This window comes from Ictidomys tridecemlineatus, chromosome 2 (assembly GCF_052094955.1).
Source record: "Ictidomys tridecemlineatus isolate mIctTri1 chromosome 2, mIctTri1.hap1, whole genome shotgun sequence".
In the NCBI taxonomy this organism is placed as follows: Eukaryota; Metazoa; Chordata; class Mammalia; order Rodentia; family Sciuridae; genus Ictidomys; species Ictidomys tridecemlineatus.
The window spans coordinates 172,417,705-172,440,173 of NC_135478.1; the positions used below are offsets into that span (position 1 = coordinate 172,417,705).

At 35.5% G+C, this 22,469-nt stretch overlaps 1 protein-coding gene across 13 annotated transcripts in view; it reads left to right on the forward strand.

The window, feature by feature from the left end:
• Magi2 (membrane associated guanylate kinase, WW and PDZ domain containing 2) overlaps window positions 1-22,469 on the forward strand; it is a 1,272,989-nt gene that overhangs the window by 723,007 nt on the left and 527,513 nt on the right. For all 13 annotated transcript variants that reach the window (XM_078040157.1, XM_078040158.1, XM_078040153.1 and 10 more), the window contains one exon: window positions 3,960-4,079. In XM_078040157.1, coding sequence (XP_077896283.1) covers window positions 3,960-4,079 — 120 coding nt within the window. The remainder of the gene's footprint in view (window positions 1-3,959; window positions 4,080-22,469) is intronic.

A 22,469-nucleotide genomic window follows, 5' to 3' on the forward strand; every position in this document is an offset into this window, starting at 1 on the left:
CACCAGAAAGCGAAAGTAGTCAGTGTACTACAAGGATTAGCAGGAAACACATGTACACATCATCATTAATGCAAACACTAAGTAGTCCTCTAAGCACAAGGTTCTTCAATTAATTGGAAGAATGAAAAAAGGAAAGGAGCAGGAAGTGGGGTGTGTGTGTGTGTGTGTGTGTGTGTGTGTGTGTGTGTGTGTGTATGTGCATGTGTGTGTGTGCATGCCCGCGTGTGTGTGTGTGTGTGTGTGTGTGTGTGTGTGTGTGTGTGTAGAACGGTGGGCAAAATAGACTCTAACCTTTTTTTTTACTGGCAAATCAAGAAGTAGTGATTAAAGTAAAGCATTAAGAGGCATCTTAAATATGTTATTTAGAGATACGAAGGTAAAATAAAAGACTCAGTTAAGAGTTGAGCATGTTGTCCTCTGGGTAAAAGAAAGATTGTATGTGTGGGAGGAGAGTGGTGATGAAGGCCTACTATTTTTAAAAAAAATAAGAAATTTTTATAGAATTGTTCAATTTTGTGTATGTAACTTTGATGTAGGAAATAACACTAAATTTTGAAAGGAAGCAAAGGAGAAGGGATTCATCTCAGCAAGGGTTAACTTTGAAGGAAAAGAGAAAATATGAGGATAATGCAGGTAAGGTAAGCAGAAGTTAGGAAAGTTTAGGGAATTTGATTTTTTTTTTTAAACCAAGAAAAGAAGGAGTTCAAGTTTCTTGCAGAAAGTCAGAGGAACTAAACATTAGAAAGTGGAGGGAATGTGACAGGAAGTCATGAAGATATATATACACAAGGGTTCCAAGTATAATAATCAAACTAACCTTAAATAGCCTGAATTTGAAGAGTGTTTTGTCAGCTTATAAATTTCTCTAGCAACTGCAGTCTGTGAATGAATTTGGGGCTTATTACAAGTGATTCAAATGGTGATTTTGAACTAAAGGAAAGGACAGGTTCTAGGTTGCTCCTAGTCACAGAGTAGCTAGGGAGGCAAATTAAGCCAGTTTGGGAAACACAGGGAAGAAGGAGAGATCAAGGAACTGGAAATCAGAAACAGAAATGAGGAGAAGAGATGTCAAAATTAGGGTTGCAACATTTGAAATTGAAGTAGAACTTCAAGTGCCAGTGAGGTAAGCAACCAGCATGGGCAGGCAATGACAGGTGACACTGACACATCACAGAGGCAGCAAATCAGTCATAGAAGCCTGAGGTACAAGGAGGAGATGTAGAACCGCTCAGTGAACCAAGAAGAGCACAACCATAACATGTTCCCTAGCATTCGGTTCAGGTGAATTGCTCTGAATAGGTCAGCTGCCCTGGAAATTGCCCTAAAGCATGTGGTCCTGTGCCCACGTGGTGCTGGAAATGCATTACCATATTGCAAGCAGTTAATTAATCAAAGTATGTAACTTCATCTGCATGAAACATGCAGATGAATTAGTAGGGAAAATTAAATCTTTGTTATATGATTTTTTTCTTAATGATTAGAGTGCATTCTAAACAGAAAAACAGAAAAACAAATTGATTGCCAAAAACCATGTTAATGCCCTTCTAATTCACAAGGGTTAAGCACATAAAAGTCAGGATATTGAAAGTTAAGGTTCTCATAGAAACATTAATTTGACAAAATTATGCATACTAGGTGTGGGAGGTTTGTATTTTAGAGCATAAAAGCAGTAGGAAATACTGTAGAATGCAGCTCAGTTAAACCAAATACAATAACAAATTCAAGGTAAGGCATTAAAAATTATTATAGAAAAAATTGTTTTTTAACCCCCAAAGAAGGATTATAAAATAATTTTAGAAAATAATGCCTTCAAAATTTTAAAAATGATTTTATTAGGAATTATTTGTTTTTCCCCAAAATCAATTTTCCTAGTACCTTGTACATCCTGACAATAGTTTATGTCTCTCATCAGCAGTTCAGGCTTGATCCTAATAGACCAAAAAAAAAAAAAAAAAAAAAAAGGAGCTAGCTGATGATTTTCATGACCTAGTTGATCAAGATTTCAAATTCAGAGAATAAAAATAATATGTAGAAAAAAATACTTTTGTTTAGTATGGAGACAATATGGAAAAGATTGAAATATGAAGAAGTCTGCCAATGTGCCACCTTGCATCTATATTTGCCCTCTGTATATTTCTGCATACTTATTTGCATGTATGCATTATGTAAATGCCAATCTGCCCTTGCCAAATTCCCTAGGTAGTTAACAGAGAAAAAGAAAGGAAGAAGCTTAGGGCATGGTCAAACTTTAACACCTCTCTATTTTTGCTTCTGCTTTCCCCAGCTGGAGAGAAGGCCTGGAAAGGCTGTGCTCTCCAGGAAAGCTGGATTACCCACAGGGTGAGCGACTCATGGTCTTGTTATTTTGGCCCTCAGTATCTCCATTCTCTGTATAGGTGATATAGGAAGCAGAAGCAGTAGCAATAAGCAGTAGACCCTGGGAAGATATCATCTCAAAATTCAGTCAGAATTAGGCATAATGAAGGAAGGAATGAAGGCTATGTAAGGGAGGTATTAGAAAATCTGGGTACTGAGATTCCATCTCACTCTGGTTAGAATGGCAGTCATCAAGAATACAAATAATAATAAATGCTGCAAAGGATGTAGGGGAAAAGGAACACTTATATACTGTTGGGAATGTAAATTGGTACAACCACTATGGAAATCAGAATGGAGGTTCCTCAAAAGACTAGGAATAGAGCTACCATATGACCGAGCTATACTATTCCTCAGTATTTACCCTAAAGAGTTACAAGTTAGCAGACTGTGGTGATGTGTACATACCCATGTTTAAAGAAGCACAACTCACAATAGCCAAGTTACAGAACCAGCCTAGGTGTCTATCAACAGATGAATAGATGGAGGAAATCTGATATATATATACACACACACACACACACACACACACACACACACATACACACATACACACACACATATACATACATACACATATAAAAATGGAATTTTATTCAGCTACAAAGTAGAATAAAATTATATCATTTGCCAAAAAAAAAAAAAAGATGGATCTGGAGAACACATTTTAAGTGAAATAAGCCAGATTCAGAAAGTCAAGGGTCGTGTATTTTCTCAGATATGAAAGTTAAGAGAGAAAAAAAGAAAAAAAATGATCTCATGAAAATAGAAGAGAAACTAGTAGAGTACAAAATGGAAATGGGAGGAGAGAAGAAAAGAGAGAAGAAGTTGGCTTCTAGATAATGAAATTGACCAAATTGGGTGCATGTATGAATATGCCACAATAAAACCCACTATTATTTAGAACTATGATGTAACATTAAAAGAAAGCTGTGTCATGGAGTCAAAGTTTTCCTGTTAAATTAGGTATTTCAGTATGCCAGTTATAATTACTGATGTAATTTTTATTATTGCTCAGTTTCAATTATTAAATTTTAAGTCATAGTAAAGCTTTTTGACAATTAAATCCAATATGAGTTATTTGGGGTGTAAAATTAACAAATAAAACTAACAAACAGTCCCCCCAAAAGAAAGCAAATCATGAAAATAAAAAGATAAGTTGACATTTAACAAGATGTATTTTCGTAGCACAGCAATCTGTAGCACAACAGCGGTCCATTCATGGGAACAATATATGTAGATTCCTGAGCTTGCAAACTCCTGGGCCACTATTCAAACCACCTCTTCAAAAAGGGCACAATGGTCTGCAGTTTTCTCTGGAAAAAAAAAAAATCTATGCAGCTACATTCCATGGCAATGAACTCTTTATAAAAGCTTGATGAAGAAAAATGCTTTGTATGTTTACTTTAATCTTTACCCCCTGCTATTTTCTGTTGCCAAACAAACAGAAGGACAAACACAAACTGCCAACTAACAAGATGTACAAACGAGTGTTATTGAATATTCAGAAGTCTGGTGGTATTTCTAAAGTTCAGCAGCAGATCACTTAGTCTTTCTTTTGTTTTTGATTTTTCCTTATTCAGGCACCACAAGGCCACATAAGGAGGGTGAGGTCCCTGGGGTGGATTACATTTTCATCACCGTTGAAGATTTTATGGAATTGGAGAAAAGCGGTGCTCTCCTAGAAAGCGGGACTTATGAAGGTAAGCACAACTGCCCTGCAAAACCTATTCACTGTTGCATCAAAGTTTTTGTTCATCTGATTAAAGCGCGTCAGGGCACTAGGTTACCAATGTGCTGCTCCTTTTGGTTTGGGCACTTTAACAAGATAATTTTAGAAAAAGTTGAAATATATCTTAATTTGAACTTTAAGATGCAGAGGGAAATATGTATGTATATACATCCACTGAAGATCCTTGTGTTTGTCTCCTGGGGCTAAGCTGTGATGTTCCAGGAAAAAAAAAAAAAAAAAAAAGGTCTTTAACTCTAGGTGGCATCTAAAGGAGGGCAGGGCTCTGTGTCTATGTGGCTCTCTCAAGTTATTCCACAACACAAGCCTTTATTCCCTCTGAAGCACAATGACAGGGTAGGAAAATAGGATCCGTAGGTGAATTTTAAACTTATGCAATAGCAAGTCTCCTTTGGTACCTGAGTCAAATATGAAGAAGAATTGAAATCAGAACTGTGAATTTGAGAAGGACTTTCCAGTGGAAAGAGCACCACGGTAACATGAGCCAGAATCTGCTTCAGCTGAAAACCTAGCTTCACAGGATCATGCTTGTTATTTTATAGGCATCTAGTTCATGTCTAATGAAACTATGTATCTGTGCTTGTGTAAGACAAGATTTTTAAGTAACTAAAAAGAAAAATAAAGCCTTTTATTCCTATTTTGTGGTTATTATACATGTGGAATATGTGTGCATATACTAAGTCCAAAGATGAACCTAGTTTTAATGAACTGCAATTAGTAGTGAGTGATAGGAGAAACAAAACTCATATGCATGACTGCTTAGCCCATCCTGCACTTGAATTCTACCAACCATCATCAGATAAACTGAGTTTGCCATGTTAACAACTTAGCCCACTTCTTCCTTTACTTTCTTAGTTACATGGTTCAATGGATTATAGTTATTCCAGAACTCTGTATTTTGAAGTTGTTAGAAGTATTCAAATTTCTTCCATTACTTAGCATTCCCCAGGCAACATAGGCTGAGGCATTTGCCTAAATTACTGAGACATTTAGTTACTTATTGCTACATTTCCAGGAAATAAGCATGAATATCTGGGGAATTATTTAATGCATTAGATCAGTATCTTCTTCATGTTGTCAAGAATAAAATAGAGATTGGTTGAAAACATTTTAAATAAAGAAACTTTGTTGATAATAGACAGCTGCCTTAAAATATATATGAAAATGCTATCAGTATAAATCATAGAAAATAATTATGTCAAATAAGCGAGAGTAAATAAACCTAAAGTTTTATAGAATATTTTCCTATGAGCTTTGTGACATTTAGTGACAGACATTAGTTTGCATTTATACTAATGCTAATGTATTTAATTACCTTATTTAAATACCATTTTTATGTAATGAAGTGCCAATAATTTAACATACAAGATCATTTCAAGAGTAGCTGATTAACAATATGCCTTTTTCTTTTGTTTGTAAAAATAAAGACTGTTTAGACTAATTGAATCAAAGATGAAAAAAAAATTAAACCAGATGTTCATGTTAAGTTTTCATTGTTCTTATAATAAACTCAATATCATGAAATTTAATACCAGTATTTCCAAATGTAGCTCATGCTACCTTTTAGGATACAATTAATTTTTGAGGAGAATATCCAGAAACTATTCAAACATAACCAAGTTTTGTCAGTCATATTTTTCTTCAGATATCTTTTCAGCACTGAGAGTATAGTTTTCTGTGAACTTGTTCATCACCCCAGAGGACCCAGAACTGTTGAACCGTAGACTGATTTAATATGCAATGTTGTCAGGAGTTTCAGTACCATCTTTTACAAATACACAGTGTGTACACAGATAAATACAAATCTGTTTCCTCAAATCACATAACCAACTGGGTGGACACCTAGAGAAAACTCTCAAATCTCAAGATTTACAGATTTTCTTGTAACTACAGATAAGGAACAAATGAGATGCACCTGCTAATACACTGCATTTTCACAGCATTAGTCACAAGCTCTAGACTTAGGGCTACCACTTAATGTGAGCTACCTACTTGAGGAAACGTAGAAGATGCCCTTTCTTCTGTTGATACTTTCAGACTGTATTGAGTAATCACGTGCAAAGACCTGAGAGCTTTTATATTTGTCAAGTTTTCACTATCGTTTTCTTATAAAGTCTGCTTCTCTATGTTATATGTTCACCCTTTTTCATTTTTAGGTCTTTTCTCCCTTCCTCTCTTTGCTTCTGTATTCTTTAGTGTTCTCAGCCAGACTAGAAAAACCCATCTGTAGTATCCTGTGAATGCAGTCAAGAAAATAAGAGGGAATTGAGTTATTCTCAGTATCAAGGCTACAGACCTTCTGTTATTCATGTAGGGCCCTTAAGCCTGAAAGGAGCCTCCAAAATCCAATCTGCAAGCCAGCATAGTAAGGCCTCCAATGCAGCTGAAGAAAGAGAGAGAACTCCAGTTTCTTCTTGCCCATAAATAAGTGCTTTCCCAATTTGGTGTATTTCTTGCCAGCGACATTGAGAGCTACTTCTTCTTTTTTTTCTTTTTAATAACAAAGATCAAAGAAATCCTCTAGAAAATATCTGGTAAATTTAGCTGTGCATCATTAAGAAATCCAGTTTCTCTTGTGTCTTTTCTTCACCCCCACCTCCTGGTTTTAGAACAAGAAACGCCCACCCATAACGTAGTTGTGAGGGGGAAAAAATGTGCTCTTTTAATCATTTCTCACATGCATACATTATTTGTTTCATTGTCACTTTTTCTAGTTTTAATCTTGGTGGATAGATAAAACTAAAATGGAACTTGTCCATTACTTATTGATTAGAAATCAAATGTACTATTGGGAAATTGCCTCTTGAAAACTGGGTCAAAGATCTTTCTCCAAAAGAGCACTTCTGTTACTATCTGGAGCCTGCAAGGCAGCCTTAATGTGCTTGGGTTACCATCTACAGTTATGCCACATGGCCAGAGGCAGAATTTTAGTTGATTCTTAAAAGGCTTTCTTCTTGTACCACCACCCCCAAGTCTAAATAATGCCTCATCTCAACTTTTATAGGATAGAGGTTGAATGGCCTTGCATACAAATTCCAAGGAGAGTTTGGCTGGGAGGATGACCATTAGGTGTTGGAAAAGGAACACTATTCCATAACCTGGATGATATCATCCACAACATTGCATATTGAATCAGATTTAACATTAATTTAATTAATAATATTATTTACAAATCTATTAATAATCTAGTATTAATTAATAGAACAAAGGCCACTAGAGAGTTTGATATAACTTTAAGTACGTTACTTATGCACCTTTATATTAGAATTTAAGCCATAGGCTTTGTATGAAACACAAACCACAGAATTCTTTGGATGAATGCAGATCATTCCTTTGGAATTAAGGTGACAAATAGATATAAGTCAGACACCAAGAAGTAGAAATAAATGAGTAGGTCTGACAATCTAAGGAAAATGACCCTTCAAGAACTGTCCAAAGTGCTGAATTGTCCAGCGCTCCAAACCAGTGAATCCTGCCTGAGCTACTTCTTTCAGTCATCTGGAATGTGACATTCATCATTACACTTATCAGTCAGGCCAGTTGCCTTTGCCTGTTTCTGAATGCCATTATTAACAACATCTATGTTCTCTGAGCTGTGCCTTGACTGATTTCGCTTAATTCACATACTGAGATTATCTAGTCGTGTTTCACAGCAGTCTATCCACTGTACTTTACACTAGTTTTCTTTTATGCCTTTCAAATAAAACAAAGCTATTCTTTTGTTTATAGAAAAGATCAGTGATCCTAAAATTAAATGTTTCCTTTAAATGGACATAAGCCTATCGTAAAACACTCTCCATTTTTTTAAAGGACCAAAATCCAGTCCAGCAGGTTTTGGGGGTATCTGACATATTACAGTGCAGATATGGCCTCCACTCTCACCTTAATGTTATAGTTTTCCCAGTCACACCCTAAAATGTACAGAGCCTTGAATCTAGCACAGAAATGAGCTTCTTTAACAATTCATTAAGAGGACTGTAAAATTCAACTTTTCCCATGTATATATAATATGGAGTGCTGTAATGTCTGAACCACATTCAAATTTAAGTATTAAGTAGAAAAAAAAATTTCTAGGAAAATAAAGCATTCCTATGTTGGGAAAAATATGAAAACTTTTACACAGATATATTTTATTTTACTAACTAAAATCAACATCAGTTTTATTAGCATGATATTAATGCATTTATTATTGAAATTCTGAATCTCTAATCTCAATCAAAATATCATTTGGTGATGCAAAGATGTCCAAGTCAATGAAAATCATTATTGACACTATCAATGATTTTGATAAAAAACATTCTTCTATCAGTCCAAATTTCTACCCAATCAAATATAAATAATATTTCCTAAGGAATGTACCAATGCTTAAATTCATGTTAAGATTTTTGTCATTCCAGGAGACAAGAGTGAGATCAAATTTTGTTTTCCCCTTTTATTGTAACCTATTTCAGGGAGAAATTACCATATTTATAATAACCTGCACAACAGCAGTAGACTCTTAGAGCTTGAGGTTAAAATAGTCCAGCTGTTCTTAACTGTCCAGGTTACAACATTATTTCTCTCTTACCTTTTGATACTTGCTTCTTTTCCTTTTTCGTGTGTGCGCGTGCACATGTGCGTGTGCATAAATCCTGTTGAGAATATTCTAGACCATGTATTTGTGTTGCATTATAGGAACACTGAAGAGGTCACCATAAAGCTCACTATTTGATGATGAGAGGAAAACACAATTAGTGAGCCCATTCCTCCCCCCACCTTTGGGACCTTATAATGCTAGTTGTTTGGGATTTTTTGGAAGTGATTCAATTTGTCTTCAGAGCTATTGACAGAGATTGTGTGATTTTTGCCTGCTGCTTTTGCTCTTGTGTAACACTGGAAGTGTTATCATGTATTAAAATATGACAAAATTCTCATTGGGTTTGGGATTTCTGTAATCCCAGAATTCTTAAAATATATAATCAAGTAAATATCTACTTATAAGTACTTGTTCTCCCAAAAGAGAGTAGAAGGAATGACCCAAGGAATAATTAACTTAATATTGTCATGTAAATTGTATGTGATTGTTAACTTAAAGGCTAAAGTCAATGAAAATATAATAATTTTTTGTCTCCTAAATGCAACATTAACCAGTTTATTGTTAATTCTATTAGTTGTTTACAGCTGAAATGAACAGGAACAGCCTTCTTGAGGCATACTGTGAAACATGATGGTATTCATGGGAGTAGTACTCACTTTGTCACACAATCCATAATATTATATAAAATCTAGGGTTCAGAAACTGTGGTGTTCATGGTTTCACTTATTTCCCTCAAGCTCATGTCTTTAATTTTGATTATTTTCTAATTCCTGTATACATGTTCAGCAATTTTTAGCTGAAACAAATGGAGAATTCACCTAGAAAGAAAATCACACCCCTCATTGAGTGTGAAGAAAAAAATGCAAGACTTCCAAAATTTTATGTATGTTTTCCTCTACTGCTTTGGCAAGCAGAACCTTTTTTGCCTTTGCTGTTTGGTGAACACTTTCAAGCATTCTTACATTGTTTTCTGAATGGGTGAAAAATGCATAAGAATACTAATAATATTTCATAATTTTGAAGTGTATATTCTGCAGCTATTAATATGTATTATCATGCATTTGCTGCATATTATAACTCCATAACTCTCAAAGACATAAGTTTATTCATTTTACAAGAGGCACACAAGAGTCCTGATCACATTGACTGCAGCAGTCTTTTGTATGAGAGCCATGTTCATCTGAAATACCCCCCATCATAGTGATGGTCAGTGGCTCTTGTGTGTTGAGCCTTGGATGTGATGCATAGATATTCCTAAGCAGAGGTTTTTATTCACCCCAGTCATTCTCAGTGGTGCCCTGATGTCCTCTTGCTGTCAAAGCTTTTTCACAAACTTGTTCCACACATCAGTGATTTGAAAGCTATAAGCTAACATCCTATTCCACAAAAGTGATTTTTGTATCTAAATTTTAAATATGAAAAAGAAAACCTCCTGAGACATTCTTTCCTTATATTTTCTACACTGCCAATCTGAGGTGCAGAGAAGACGAGAATCTCACTGACCTCAGATCTCTTTCTGTCAGGTGGAATAAAAGTCCTCGAAAATGGAAAAAGCAGTGCCCTAATTTTTTTTTTTTGCTAAGCAAGTTCTTTATTTATAGACCCTATTGATCTCAATCTCCAACAAAGTGACAATAGATGTTGATAGTTTCATGAACTGTTTTGTAAACTGCAACTTTTACACAGAGTGTCCAGAAAGACAAAATCTAAAACTTCGGAGCCTCCACTGATCATGCTCCTGGGCAGACAGATGCACTGAGTTGTTTGATTAAAAATTAAAATGTAAATGTCAAATGTAAAATTAAAGAGTTCTTTAAAATGCCCTAGTGTCTGTGTTTAAAAGTATTCACATCACAGAAGATTCCTCAAGTGAGAGCTTCTTGTTAAAAGCCTGGAAATTCTGACTATTATGGCAAATTGTTCATAAACTAGATTAAAATGTAATAGGCTTAAGTTGTCAGTACATCCCCAAATAATAATTAGACCTCTTGGAACTGTTAGAGACTTTAGCTTTGTGTTGTAACTAGATAAAATCAGGATCGATTAGTCAATAGACTGTATGTGTATGAAACTATTTCCATGAAAAGAATCCTTAAATAAATCTATAAGTATGAATTTTTAGGTACTAGTGAAAAGCACAAATTAACATTAGTTACTAATTATAACAAAATGGAAAATTTGATTTATACTACCTTCATCCTGTTTTCATTAGCTGCATTGACCTTCTTCTTGTTCTTTCAATACCTCAAGCACATTTTTACCCACCTAGGATTTTAAATTTGTCATTTCATTTTCCCAGACCACTGTTCTCCCAAATACCCTCATAGATCTTTTTCTCACTTTTAGATATTAATCCAAGAATCCAATCTTTAGGAGACTCTTACCTAACCACCTCATCCAGAAATGAACCTCCTCTCATTCTCTACCCCCTTCTCATTTTTCTTTTTTTCTTGATTGCATTTATTACAACTGAAGGTGTAAACTATATACATTGTCAATATCCCTCTCTAGATGTAAACTCCAAGAGATTAGAGAGTTGGTTTAGATCAATGCTAATTCTCGTGTTTAGAATGATCTCTGGCACCTAGGAAGTGCTTGGTAATTCAAGGTTGGAGGAATTACTCAATGCCTGTTGTTTTGGTCAGCTCTTTCATTATTGTGACCAAAAGACCTGACAAGAACAACATAGAGGAAAAAGGTTTAATTTGGGCTCACCGTTTCAGAGGTCTCAGTACACAAATGGTCAACTCCATTTGTCCTAGACCTGAAGTAAGGCAGAACATCATGGCAGAAGGGTGTGGAGGAGGAAAGCAGCTCAAGACAAGGCAATAGGGAATCAAAGAGAGCTCAGCTCATCAAGGACAAATCATATACCCCAAGGGCATGTCCCAGTGATCTATTTCCTGTAGCCACACTCTACCCACCTATAGTTATCACCAAGTTAATCTATATAACTGGATTAAGCCTTTGATTAGTTACACCTAACTCATGTAACCTAATAATTTTGTAACATTCTTACATTGTCTTACACATGAGCTTTGGGGGAACACCACATGGGTTCTTTCCTCTAACCCAACAATGGAAATCCCTTTACCCCCACTTAGAGTTTCAGTCTGCTTGAGACTGTGGGATACATCCTAATCAAAATGCTCTAGGCCAGCAGGTTGACACTGTAGTATCAATTTGGCCTTAGAATCTAGTTCTGGGTTAATGTTAAAACTATAATTATTTTGTTTTTGTCTTAATTTTCATGGTCAACATTGTGGGTCCCTGTTCTAAGCTCTCATTCTTGTTTCTCTCTTGATATTTTACAAGATATGATATTTTATTCAGAATACAGTTCATAAATTGCTATGTCAATTCTTCATAGTCTGGTTTTTCCTATAGTATTCAAACTCAAAAACTTGGTCAACAAAACCCAACCAACCCCCATCTCATCAAATTTCCATGGACAATGCTACCTATGGATTAATGGTGATTACCTTTCCTGATACCTTCTGTTTTTGCCCGTGCTCTGTTCTTTTGTGAAAAGTATTGCAAAGCCTTCTTTGATTTCTCTGTCTTCAATATAGAAAGTCAATGAAGAGATAGAAAATAGAAGTAATGAGGCCAAACCTGTGAGCAAGGTAGAAGGGTCCTGAATAAGTAAGAAAATACGCAAGTTCAAAAAGTTATTTCAAAACAAATAAAACTAGACTGTGTTCTGTCAATAAAGAAACAAAACGACTTTATACTTATTGTGGACATGTGTTTAAAACTTAATAAGTACCCCATTAACATTTTCCGGCTGGATTTTGATAACTATAGGGAAATATGAGTTTGTTTCTTACTCTTTCACTTTTAGAAGAAATAACTAAAAGAATGGAAATACTTTTTCCTAGTTCTTACTTGTTCACTACTAATGAGATTTCTACATCTACTATACTCTTCTCCTTTTTCTTTTTATATTAGGGGGCCCTTAACTTTTCTACTAATATATGAAAGTTTGATCCCTTTAAGCAGTTATTGGGTAAAATGATAAACCTTAAAATGGATATTTTAAATTTGCTGATGGTACCCAAAAACTTAACACATGGAATTATTAATCAAAATGTTTAAAATAATATATAAGAGCCTTTAGTTGATAGGAACATGATGATCCTGAGTACAGTGAGCTTCCTTTCTTCTTCTCTCCCACCTTTATATCCACCTTCATATCCTTGCTGTCCTATCTTGAACAGCAAGGGTCATGCATTTGGTTGCAGAAACCTGCCCAATGGTATTGTGATCTGATGCTGGGTGTATTCCCTCTGGACTGAGCTTCAGGAACAGAAAGTTTACTTCAAGACAGGTCCCTCATGGTCACCACCAGAAGGATTAGATATTCCCTATATCTGTTCTTGCTCACCAAGGATGAGAGTAAAATTATCTTTGTAAAACATCCAAAGAAAAATTTTCCAGTGGAGCTGTCTGGTTTTCTTAGGGATGAAGCAAAGTATTGTTATATATGTGGTGAAGTGTACCCCACTGCAACAGGGCAGTTGCCATCACATCTGCTTTCAAGCACGTCCACATAGATAACCTCATCTACTCTCCTGCTTCCATATTCTCCTTCAATTCAGAAAGGTCTCATGGTCAAATGTAGCAGCAAATATGAAGAGAGTGTGTTTAGTGGTGTGTCATGGGGAAAGAGGTGTGAGGAGAGTGACTTCTGTGGACACTGACACTGACAGCCCAACAGGGAGAAGGCAGGGGGCAGTGCAGAAATGTAAGAAGAAACATAAAAATGGAGTCTTTCAGGGTCGTTTGTCACAAGCAAGTGCATTCATCAGTCTTCCAGGGGGCAACAGAGTATTATAACACAGCTCAGCTCTTGATTTACCAAGTAATAACCCTGAGCTATGGAGAAAATGTCAAGTCACATGCAGAAAGTTAATATTTAGGAAAGTTTTCTTTCAAAGGTGATTGAAATTTAAACATTTGGACTTTGGGAGGGGAAAGATCAAAATAATTGACTAAATAGAACACCAATTTCCCTGAAAAATGGCAGGCAAATGGAATGTATTACTTAGCATGAAATATTTTAACTATCATCTATCTAGAAGTAATTTATAATGTATACTCAAATTTACATTCAATTTAACATTTGATAAGCCAATCCCCCAAAACCAAAGGTTGAATGTTCTCTCTGATATGTGAATGCTAACACATAACAAAGAGGGGTGAGGAAGAATAGAAGTTCAGAAGATTAGACAAATGGGAATGAGAGAAATGGAGGGGCAAAGGTATAGGAAAGACAATGGAATGACTGCCATAACTTTCCAATGTGCATCTATGAATACACCACCATAAATCTCCACATCATATACAACCACAAGACTGGGATCCTAATTAGAATAAGTTGTCCTCCATGTTTGTATAAATAAGTCAAATTATACTTTACTGTCATGTATAACTAAAAAGAACAAAAAATGTTTTTAAATTTGTTAAATATATTTTATGGCTCAGAAAGGCAATCTCTCTTGGTGACTGTTCCATGTACATTTGAGAAGAATGTGTATTATGCTGTTATTCAATAAAATATTTTGTAAATGTAAAACAAATTAACATTTGATTATACTGTCTAAACAATTAATTTATGAATATAATCTACAAATGCAAATAGATTTAATGTCCGTAAGGACGTTCTAAACATATACAAATATACTTGAGAAAAACAAATTAGATGGTTTCCAATTATAGTGAAGTTGGAAACTATATATTCTCTGCTCCTAGTAATGTTTGTCATTTTTAAAAGTCAGAATTCCCGACTGTGGTATATTTGCAAAGCAACTAATGAATGTGCTAGATTTTAAATAGATCCATTAAAATATGGGTACATTAAAAATTGCTAAAATTAACCTATCAATAAAATGCACATTTAAAAAATCAATGCTTTTGCATGCCTATAATCCCAGTAGCTCAGGAGGCTGAGGCAGGAGGACAGCAAGTTCAAAGCCAGCTTTACCAACTTAGTGAGACACAAAAGCAAATTAGCAAGACCCTGTTTCAAAACAAAAAAAATAAAAATGGCTGCAGATGTGGCTCAATGGTTAAGCATGTCTGGGGTCAATCCCTCGTGCCAATAATAATAATAATATAAAAATAAAAATTTATTATTTTAAAAATTGAGATTTTTTAAATAGTATTTTAAATAGTATTTACTTTTTGGGACACTCATCTGTCCACTGAGGTTATTGAGACTGATAGTTGCTGACCACTTTCATCACAGCCTGTATTCACAGATGGAAAGGAAATAATAATACTTTACCATCTTGGCTTATTCTGACAAATAGTTCTTAAAGTGTGTGATGAATGCTCATCTTAAAAGCAAAACATATTAACCATAAGTTATATTACACCATTATGAACATTTGTCACTATGTTCATGATCCTGCCTTTGAAATAACTTTCATTTAGTAATCTGGTTTGGGGGGGGGATTTTTTTCTTTTTAATATTTAGCTCCTGTTACATTTCCATTCACTCACAATTTAGAAGATTTTCTTTTTATTGTTCTTTCAAGTGTTTTATTTCTACCAAAAGCTTACTGGCATTATTTGCTTTCTTGATTCTTGCTTGTTTATCCTTTACTTTCTTCTGAGAATTGAGAGGCCTCTGTGGATTCTCTGCTATATATTTACTTTTATATCCCAGAAAGATTTGCCTATGATGGTATGTTGCATTTTATACTTCAGTTGTTCTTATTTCTTATTCTGGATCTTACGTTTTTAATACTTTTTTTTTCTCATAAAGTTACAGAGAACAACAATAAAAAAAAAAAAACGGAAAACATATTTACAAATGTACCCACAAGGCAATGGTTGTTGTTGCATACAGAGGCACTTTAGACTAAAATGATTTCTCTGTTCTGTATAAGAGATGTTGCTGTCTTAGAAATGAGGCAGGCTCATGGGTATTTTGTTTAATAAATAGAGTATAGTTGGGCATGCTATATACTCAGAAACAGAGATGATTTACCTGATTCTCTACATTTTCCATGTTATTCAGTAATCCCAGTGGTATACTACAATCTCTATTGGAATACCGCTCCTACATTCTTAACTTTGCCTGAATTTTGTACAAATGGAACAAATCACTTCAGTTGATATTCTATCTCATTTCTCTTCAATCATTTAATTATATTGTATTCCTTATAGTTCAGAAAATGTACCATTTTCCTCTTTTATTCCTTAATACTCACATTCCCATCCTTTTCTCTAGGTAGGCCTTTTTAGCAGTCATTTGGAGGCTGTTGAGAGGAATAAAAGTGTTTGTGTCTGAGTATATGAGTATTGCACTAACAGAGGAAGAACTGTATACTTTGTTTCCACTTACTCTTTTCCTATTTTATTCTTTAATTTAAAATGTGGCTGTGTTTCTAAAACATTCCCTGTTGTACTGATTGTCATGTCATTTGGCCACATTCTACGTGTTCTTGTTGCTTCTTGTTTTCTTCTCCATGGGAACCCTAACAGTTATTACTGATCTAAATCTATCATATACAATTTGAGACCACACATGTTTCTTGGTAGTCTCCTATATCTTCTTATTATAGAATTGAACTCAAGTAATATTAGTTATTTAATAAAATTGTATGGACTCTACCAATATGACATTCGGATTACTAAAAATTTGTCTTTACTTTTTTTAAATTTTTTTTTTTAGTTGTCAGTGGACCTTTATTTTATTTATTGATACATGGTACTGAGAATCAAACCTAGCGCCTCACACATACTAGGCAAGTGCTCTGCCACTGAGCCATAACCCCAGCCCTTGTCTTTACTTTTATGTTTAAGTTTCTATAACTCTGGCAATGATGAAAAAATGAAGGTTAATGGTGTCTGTTTTTCAGAAACAATCGTAAGAGATATAAATCATGCAGAAAAACATCCCAATAGTGAATTACGAACAAAAGGTAGATCACAGCTGCCTCAATGTAAAATTGATCAAGAGTTTGTCAAGTGTAACAAGTACATTAAATATGAACCTGAAAATGTCAAGATGGCAGGATGAGAAGCTGGAGTTTGAATTCTGGACAGAAGATATTGGGGATGGTAAGATGGTTGGGTTCTTAGAGAGGGAATGGATTTTGACAGACTTTGCTTAAAATAGGCTGGATCCAGGTTGTGCAATGGTCATTTACAACCTTTATTGTGCTGGAAGCTCCCTACCAAGTTTAAGAGTCATTGGCAGTGAACATAAAGGAATTAAATATAACCATAATACTACACTGTTCAGAAATGAGATGATCTAATGGAGTTTGCATTAGTCTGTACCTATGAGTTCTAAAAAGTTTTGTTCCCTTTGATGTCAACTAAGCCATTCCATAGTATCCATCACATTTTCTGACACACAGTGAAACAGTCTTTTTTTAATTTGCTACAACAACAGCAACAAAATGTTCGACGGATATGTGAAAATGTAGAAGTCAGCCAGTAAAGGGTTGTACTGTTTCAGTGAACCAAGGCATTAGCAAGGAGCCAATGTGGCCTAGAGGAAGTCACAAATGCTTGTATATGTATGCAGAAGAGGCCTAGGAATCACCAGTTCAAATGCTAGTCTTAGATTTGCTATAAACTTAGTATTGGACCTTTAAAATGAAAGGGACTGTAAGACAACTGAGCCTTGCATTTAAATGACTGATGAATTGTACATGACAGCAGAATGAGATTTGCTTTGAATGACCACAAAGAATGGAACCAAAACAAACAACAGACACAGAAAAGATTGTGACTCAATATAAAGATACAATTCTAATAGCCATGGATGATGAAACAGTAAACTAAATACTTTGGTCAATTATTGCTGGGGTTGCAAACACAGACTAAGATGTTCTCTTGGTACAGTTGCTCTAAAAGGAAAACCAGTAACAGCGACAGTCAAATCATGAAATATGATATGTCAAGAGCTTTGTAATGTTGTGAACAACCAATAAAAAAAAATAAAAAATTTAAAAAAAAAGAAAATAATTCCAGACTTAGTGCTTTGCAGATACCCTCTCTGATTTTCTTAATACTTCTCAGTGAAAGTGTTATATTAACCACTTTTACAAAGAAGGAACCTGAAGCTCAAAGATGTTTAATGACTTGTAGGAAGTCTCTCAGATGTGTGGCGAAGTCAAAATTGCCTCCAACTTTCTTTGACACATTCTGTGATTGGAAGATATGTTTCCCATTGGGGAGAGATCCAATCAATCAAAAGCCACGTTTGGCCTTTATTTTTCCTTTCCACAACTAGATGACTGCTTCTAAATCTCTTCTAGTTGTCCTTCTGTGACCTTTATTTCCCTTCCAACCATGATACCCCATCATTCTAAACCAATGTTTTCTAAAATGCATTTGCTTAGCAGAACACAAGACACATGAAATTATACTCTCTCAAAGAGGGAGAAAACCTTCTGTGGTCAAGTAATTTTGGAAAGTATAAAATAGTGCCTACTCTTCCTTGGAGAATTCATATAACAAACTCGTGTTTTAAAGTTTTGAGAAGTTCTTCCATAGAAAAAGCTGTTTTAACTTCGTGTCTCCAGCATTTTTCAAACTTATCAGACCATGGAACCAATTGCTATGAAGCTCTATTAACATCTCCCCAGAACCTGTGTTCTGGAATACACTTTAGAGAGCAATGATATAATTTTGCTCTCAAAGTCTGAATGGCCTTTCTTGGGAAGTGAAATTGTTGAGCTGGATGCCTTTCTACCAGCACTGTAATATATAGTAATGGCTTTGTGTCTACACAGCTAGCTTTGCCTCAACTAATCGACTAGGACTTGGTCCCTAGAAACCTCCCCAAGTTAACTTGTCCAGATCCGTCTACTAGGAATGAGAGATCAGCGCGGTAACAGGACCTAAAATGTTTCATATGGTCCAGCCCAGTACCAGAGAGCCACAGTAATTTCAAAACAATTTTCCTGAGATTTCTCTGTATATGTTAAAGCACTTAACATTCCTTTAACCCCACCATCATCAAAATGGCCTTTTATTGTATAATTCAATGTAGACATACCTGGGATTAAAGACTATCAGAATGGAAATTTCAAGCAAGACACTAAGGTACAGTACCATAATGATAATAACAATGAAATACATTGCCAGATTCTATTTTTAGACATATAGATTATGTATAAATTGTAACCCAGAAAGATGAAATGACCAGATCTCAAATCACTTATGTGACAGAGAGCTGGCATGGAAGGTAGGAATGTGTGAAGTAAGGAGATAAGTTTTATGAACAGGACTGATTTGGTGAAAGTTATGATCTGACTTCACCCTCACTAAAGCAAAGGAATGAAAGGAAATTCCCACTTTACCTCAGGTCAAGATAGAGACGTGGCATTTTTTTCCCTTAGTATGTGGCCCAGTTGACAGTTGTCCATGTGGAGAAATCAAAGACTTTAGAGATGGCCTGAGTAGCCTGTGACAGCTGAACAAAGAGAATTAATTTGCTCCCTCAGTTTGTCAGCACAAAGCTGAAGGTGTCCCCTGGCCCCTGGGCTTGTCTGACATCCTCTTTAAGGGTTCTATTTTAAAAGATGAAAGTGGCAATCATGGGGGACTGAGGAAAGAGTGAAGCGAAGCCAGGGGAATGGGCCAACTGACATAGCACCAGACATGGGATACTGCCAACACAATGAATTCAGAGCTCTCGTGCAACTGTGTACCAGGCCAGCAACTGAAATTGATGCAGACCAAGGAGGATGTAACACAGGCCACCAAACGCAGATCTGTTGCACTTTCATTATCTAAGTAAAAAGGAAAGTGACCGGACCAGTGTTTTAGACATCACAAAATCAAAAGGAAATCCAGAGCACCAGCCTCTGAAAAGACCAGCCTAGGAAAGTTAAGCAGCTAAGTCACCACCAAGGACACAGGGAAAAGGTTTTTTTTTTTTTTTTCCCACTTTATTTAATTTTTAAAACAAATCCCTCTCAATGGATCACTGTACTTTTTTTTTTTTTTTTCAGAAAGACTCTCATTAACTTCTTTTAATGAGACAGAATATTTGGAGCAACTTTCAAACAAAGAAAGAACTTTGTTAAATGTCTCCAACTTCTGACAGCTTCTCACACTGCCATAACCCTGGGACACTAACTAACATTCCCAGCCCTCTTGCTTCTTTAATCACTCCAGATGCAAAATCCTCAACCAAAGTATCTGATTGGCTAAGATTAGGTCACATGAGTGCATTGTAGATGCCACAGTTCTGGGTGATATTTTTTTGCACATGCATATGCAATGGGAGGTGGGATTTCTTTTCTTACAAAATTCACACAGTGCTGGTTTTTTCAAACAGAGGGAAAGAGTTAAGATGTTGGATACACAATAATATCTAGCCCACCACCCACCCCTCATTATGGAATAGGTACTTAAGGGACAAAGGTCCTTGTAGAAGATACATTCAAAAAGCAATGGCATTTGCTTTAGTATTGTTCATATAATTCCTTTATTATCCAGGGGTTTATAAGGTTTTTATACAAATGCATTTAAAGGATAGAGAAAAAAAAGAATTGGTTTAAAATGTAAAATGGTGAAATCTTTTTTAATAGGAGAAAAAAACCCACATATATGAAAAAAAACATACAAAAACAGAAAGTGTAAAGGAAATATGAGAGGGGTATGATACACAGAATACAAGGGCATGTAAACTGCAAGACAAGGGGAAATTTTATAGAGCAGTCACTTTAGATGTATTTTAAGACTTTATTGATGCCATAAAATCAGACACTATAAACCTGGATTCTTTGTCAAAAGTAGGCTGTTACGTGCAAAAGTAGATTGAATTTAGATGTACAAGAGAAATTAGAGGTAAACCAGTGTAACATTTTATAGAATGCCTACACAAATAACATTTTAGAAAATATTTTTTAAAGTAACACACACAAACATTTCAGACTCTTCAATTATAACCCACCATTCTAAGGGAAAATAGTTGCAGACTTTGGGAGACTAATATTCACTCCTGTCTCTGCTTTCTTCCCATCTCTTCTATTCTCATATTATCTATTACCATTCAGTCTCATTCATCTTTGCTTTCCCTTACTGCAAAGTTAGTTAGGGTCTAAATTCTTTTTCTTTTTAGACTAAACATTCACCAATCAGTTCTCCTGTCCTAAAATCTGCATTCCCAAATCAGACCTCTTTCCTGGGTATGAATGAGTATACAGCCTACATCAGGATTGGCCTTCAAAAACATATCAACTAAAATTCTCTTGAATAGAGCACATGATTTCCACAGAATTTCTGTCCTTCCTGTGTTCCCCATCTTGGTAAATATGTTGCCATTTACACAATGTCCCAATGTCATCATCAGGTCCTTTAAAGTTCTAACTCCTGAACACATCTCTCTAATGTGTCCCTCTTGTCCACCGTGATGTCCTCCGGCATAGTTCATGTTCTCGTCACATCAGAGGACACCAGGGGTCTCATCTGACCTTTCTCTCTTGATGTTAAAATAACCTTCCAAGTACTCAGATCTCTGCTTCTCTGCTCAAACAGCTCCCATCCACATCTCCATAGAATCTTTAGTATACCAGAGAACAATGTGGTCCTTCTCCACCCTAGGAGCCACTTTACTAACTCCTCCCCCAGGAATTATGGATTCCACTGATAGGTTTCTTTTGTTCACACCTCTGCATCTTTGGGACTGAATTTCCCTCCACCCTTCTTTCTGATTCTGTTTAATTAAATTCTATTCATCTCCAAACAGACTTCTTTGTGCTTTTGTTTCTTGCCACTAGCCTTCATCACAGTAACTGTGTAATTATAATATATCTGTTAACATTTTTTGTTTCTGCTGAATTTTAAAATTCCTTATGCAGTTAATGGCATCTAGTAGATAAGCAGTGAATCTTGGAGTCGTAGAGTATGGATGAATTAAAGAATATTTCACAATTTAATTTTGCATGTTATGCAATGTTCAGTTCACATAGATATTTGTCTTCGAAAGATCATGTTTGGACATTCACTATCTCAGTGAATAACTCCTTATCCAGCCAGTTGCTAAAGTTAGAATGCCAAGGAGCAATCTTGACACATCCCTCTCTCATGTTCAGATCCATTTCATTGGCAAGGCCAAACAACTTTAGATTCTTCAAATTCTCAGTTAAATTATCACTACCAACCTAATCTAAGGTGCATTTTTCTTCCTGGGTTGCTGCAGTAAGTCTTCTGAAGAGCTTATGCATATGCTGGACTCTCTCTACTTCAAGTTTCATATTGCATCCAGAATTCCTTTCACATTTTAAGGCCAGCCTCACATCTTTTCCACTGTCACCCCCTCCTTCCCAACACACATATTCACACAAAATACAAGGAGCCATGTCTTGGATTTGCTCTTAAGAGTAAGGAAATAGAATTTACTTAGTTTTCTATCATTGGGAGCCAAAAGCTACAAAATATGATGGAGACCATATGGAATATTATGCAACAGTCAGAAGCAACAGATTACATGTACTACTGATAACATGAATTGACCTTAAGAACATAGTTCTAAACAGAAAAATAAAATTAAAATTAAGCTAGATTTTTTTTTTTGAGAGAGAGAGAGAGAGAGAGAGAGAGAAATTTTTTTAATATTTATTTTTTAGTTTTCGGCAGACACAACATCTTTGTTGGTATGTGGTGCTGAGGATCGAACCCGGGCCGCACGCATGCCAGGCGAGCACGCTACCGCTTGAGCCACATCCCCAGCCCAAGCTAGATTTTAGCACAGTCTCATTACATGAAATTAAATGTATGTATGCAATACAA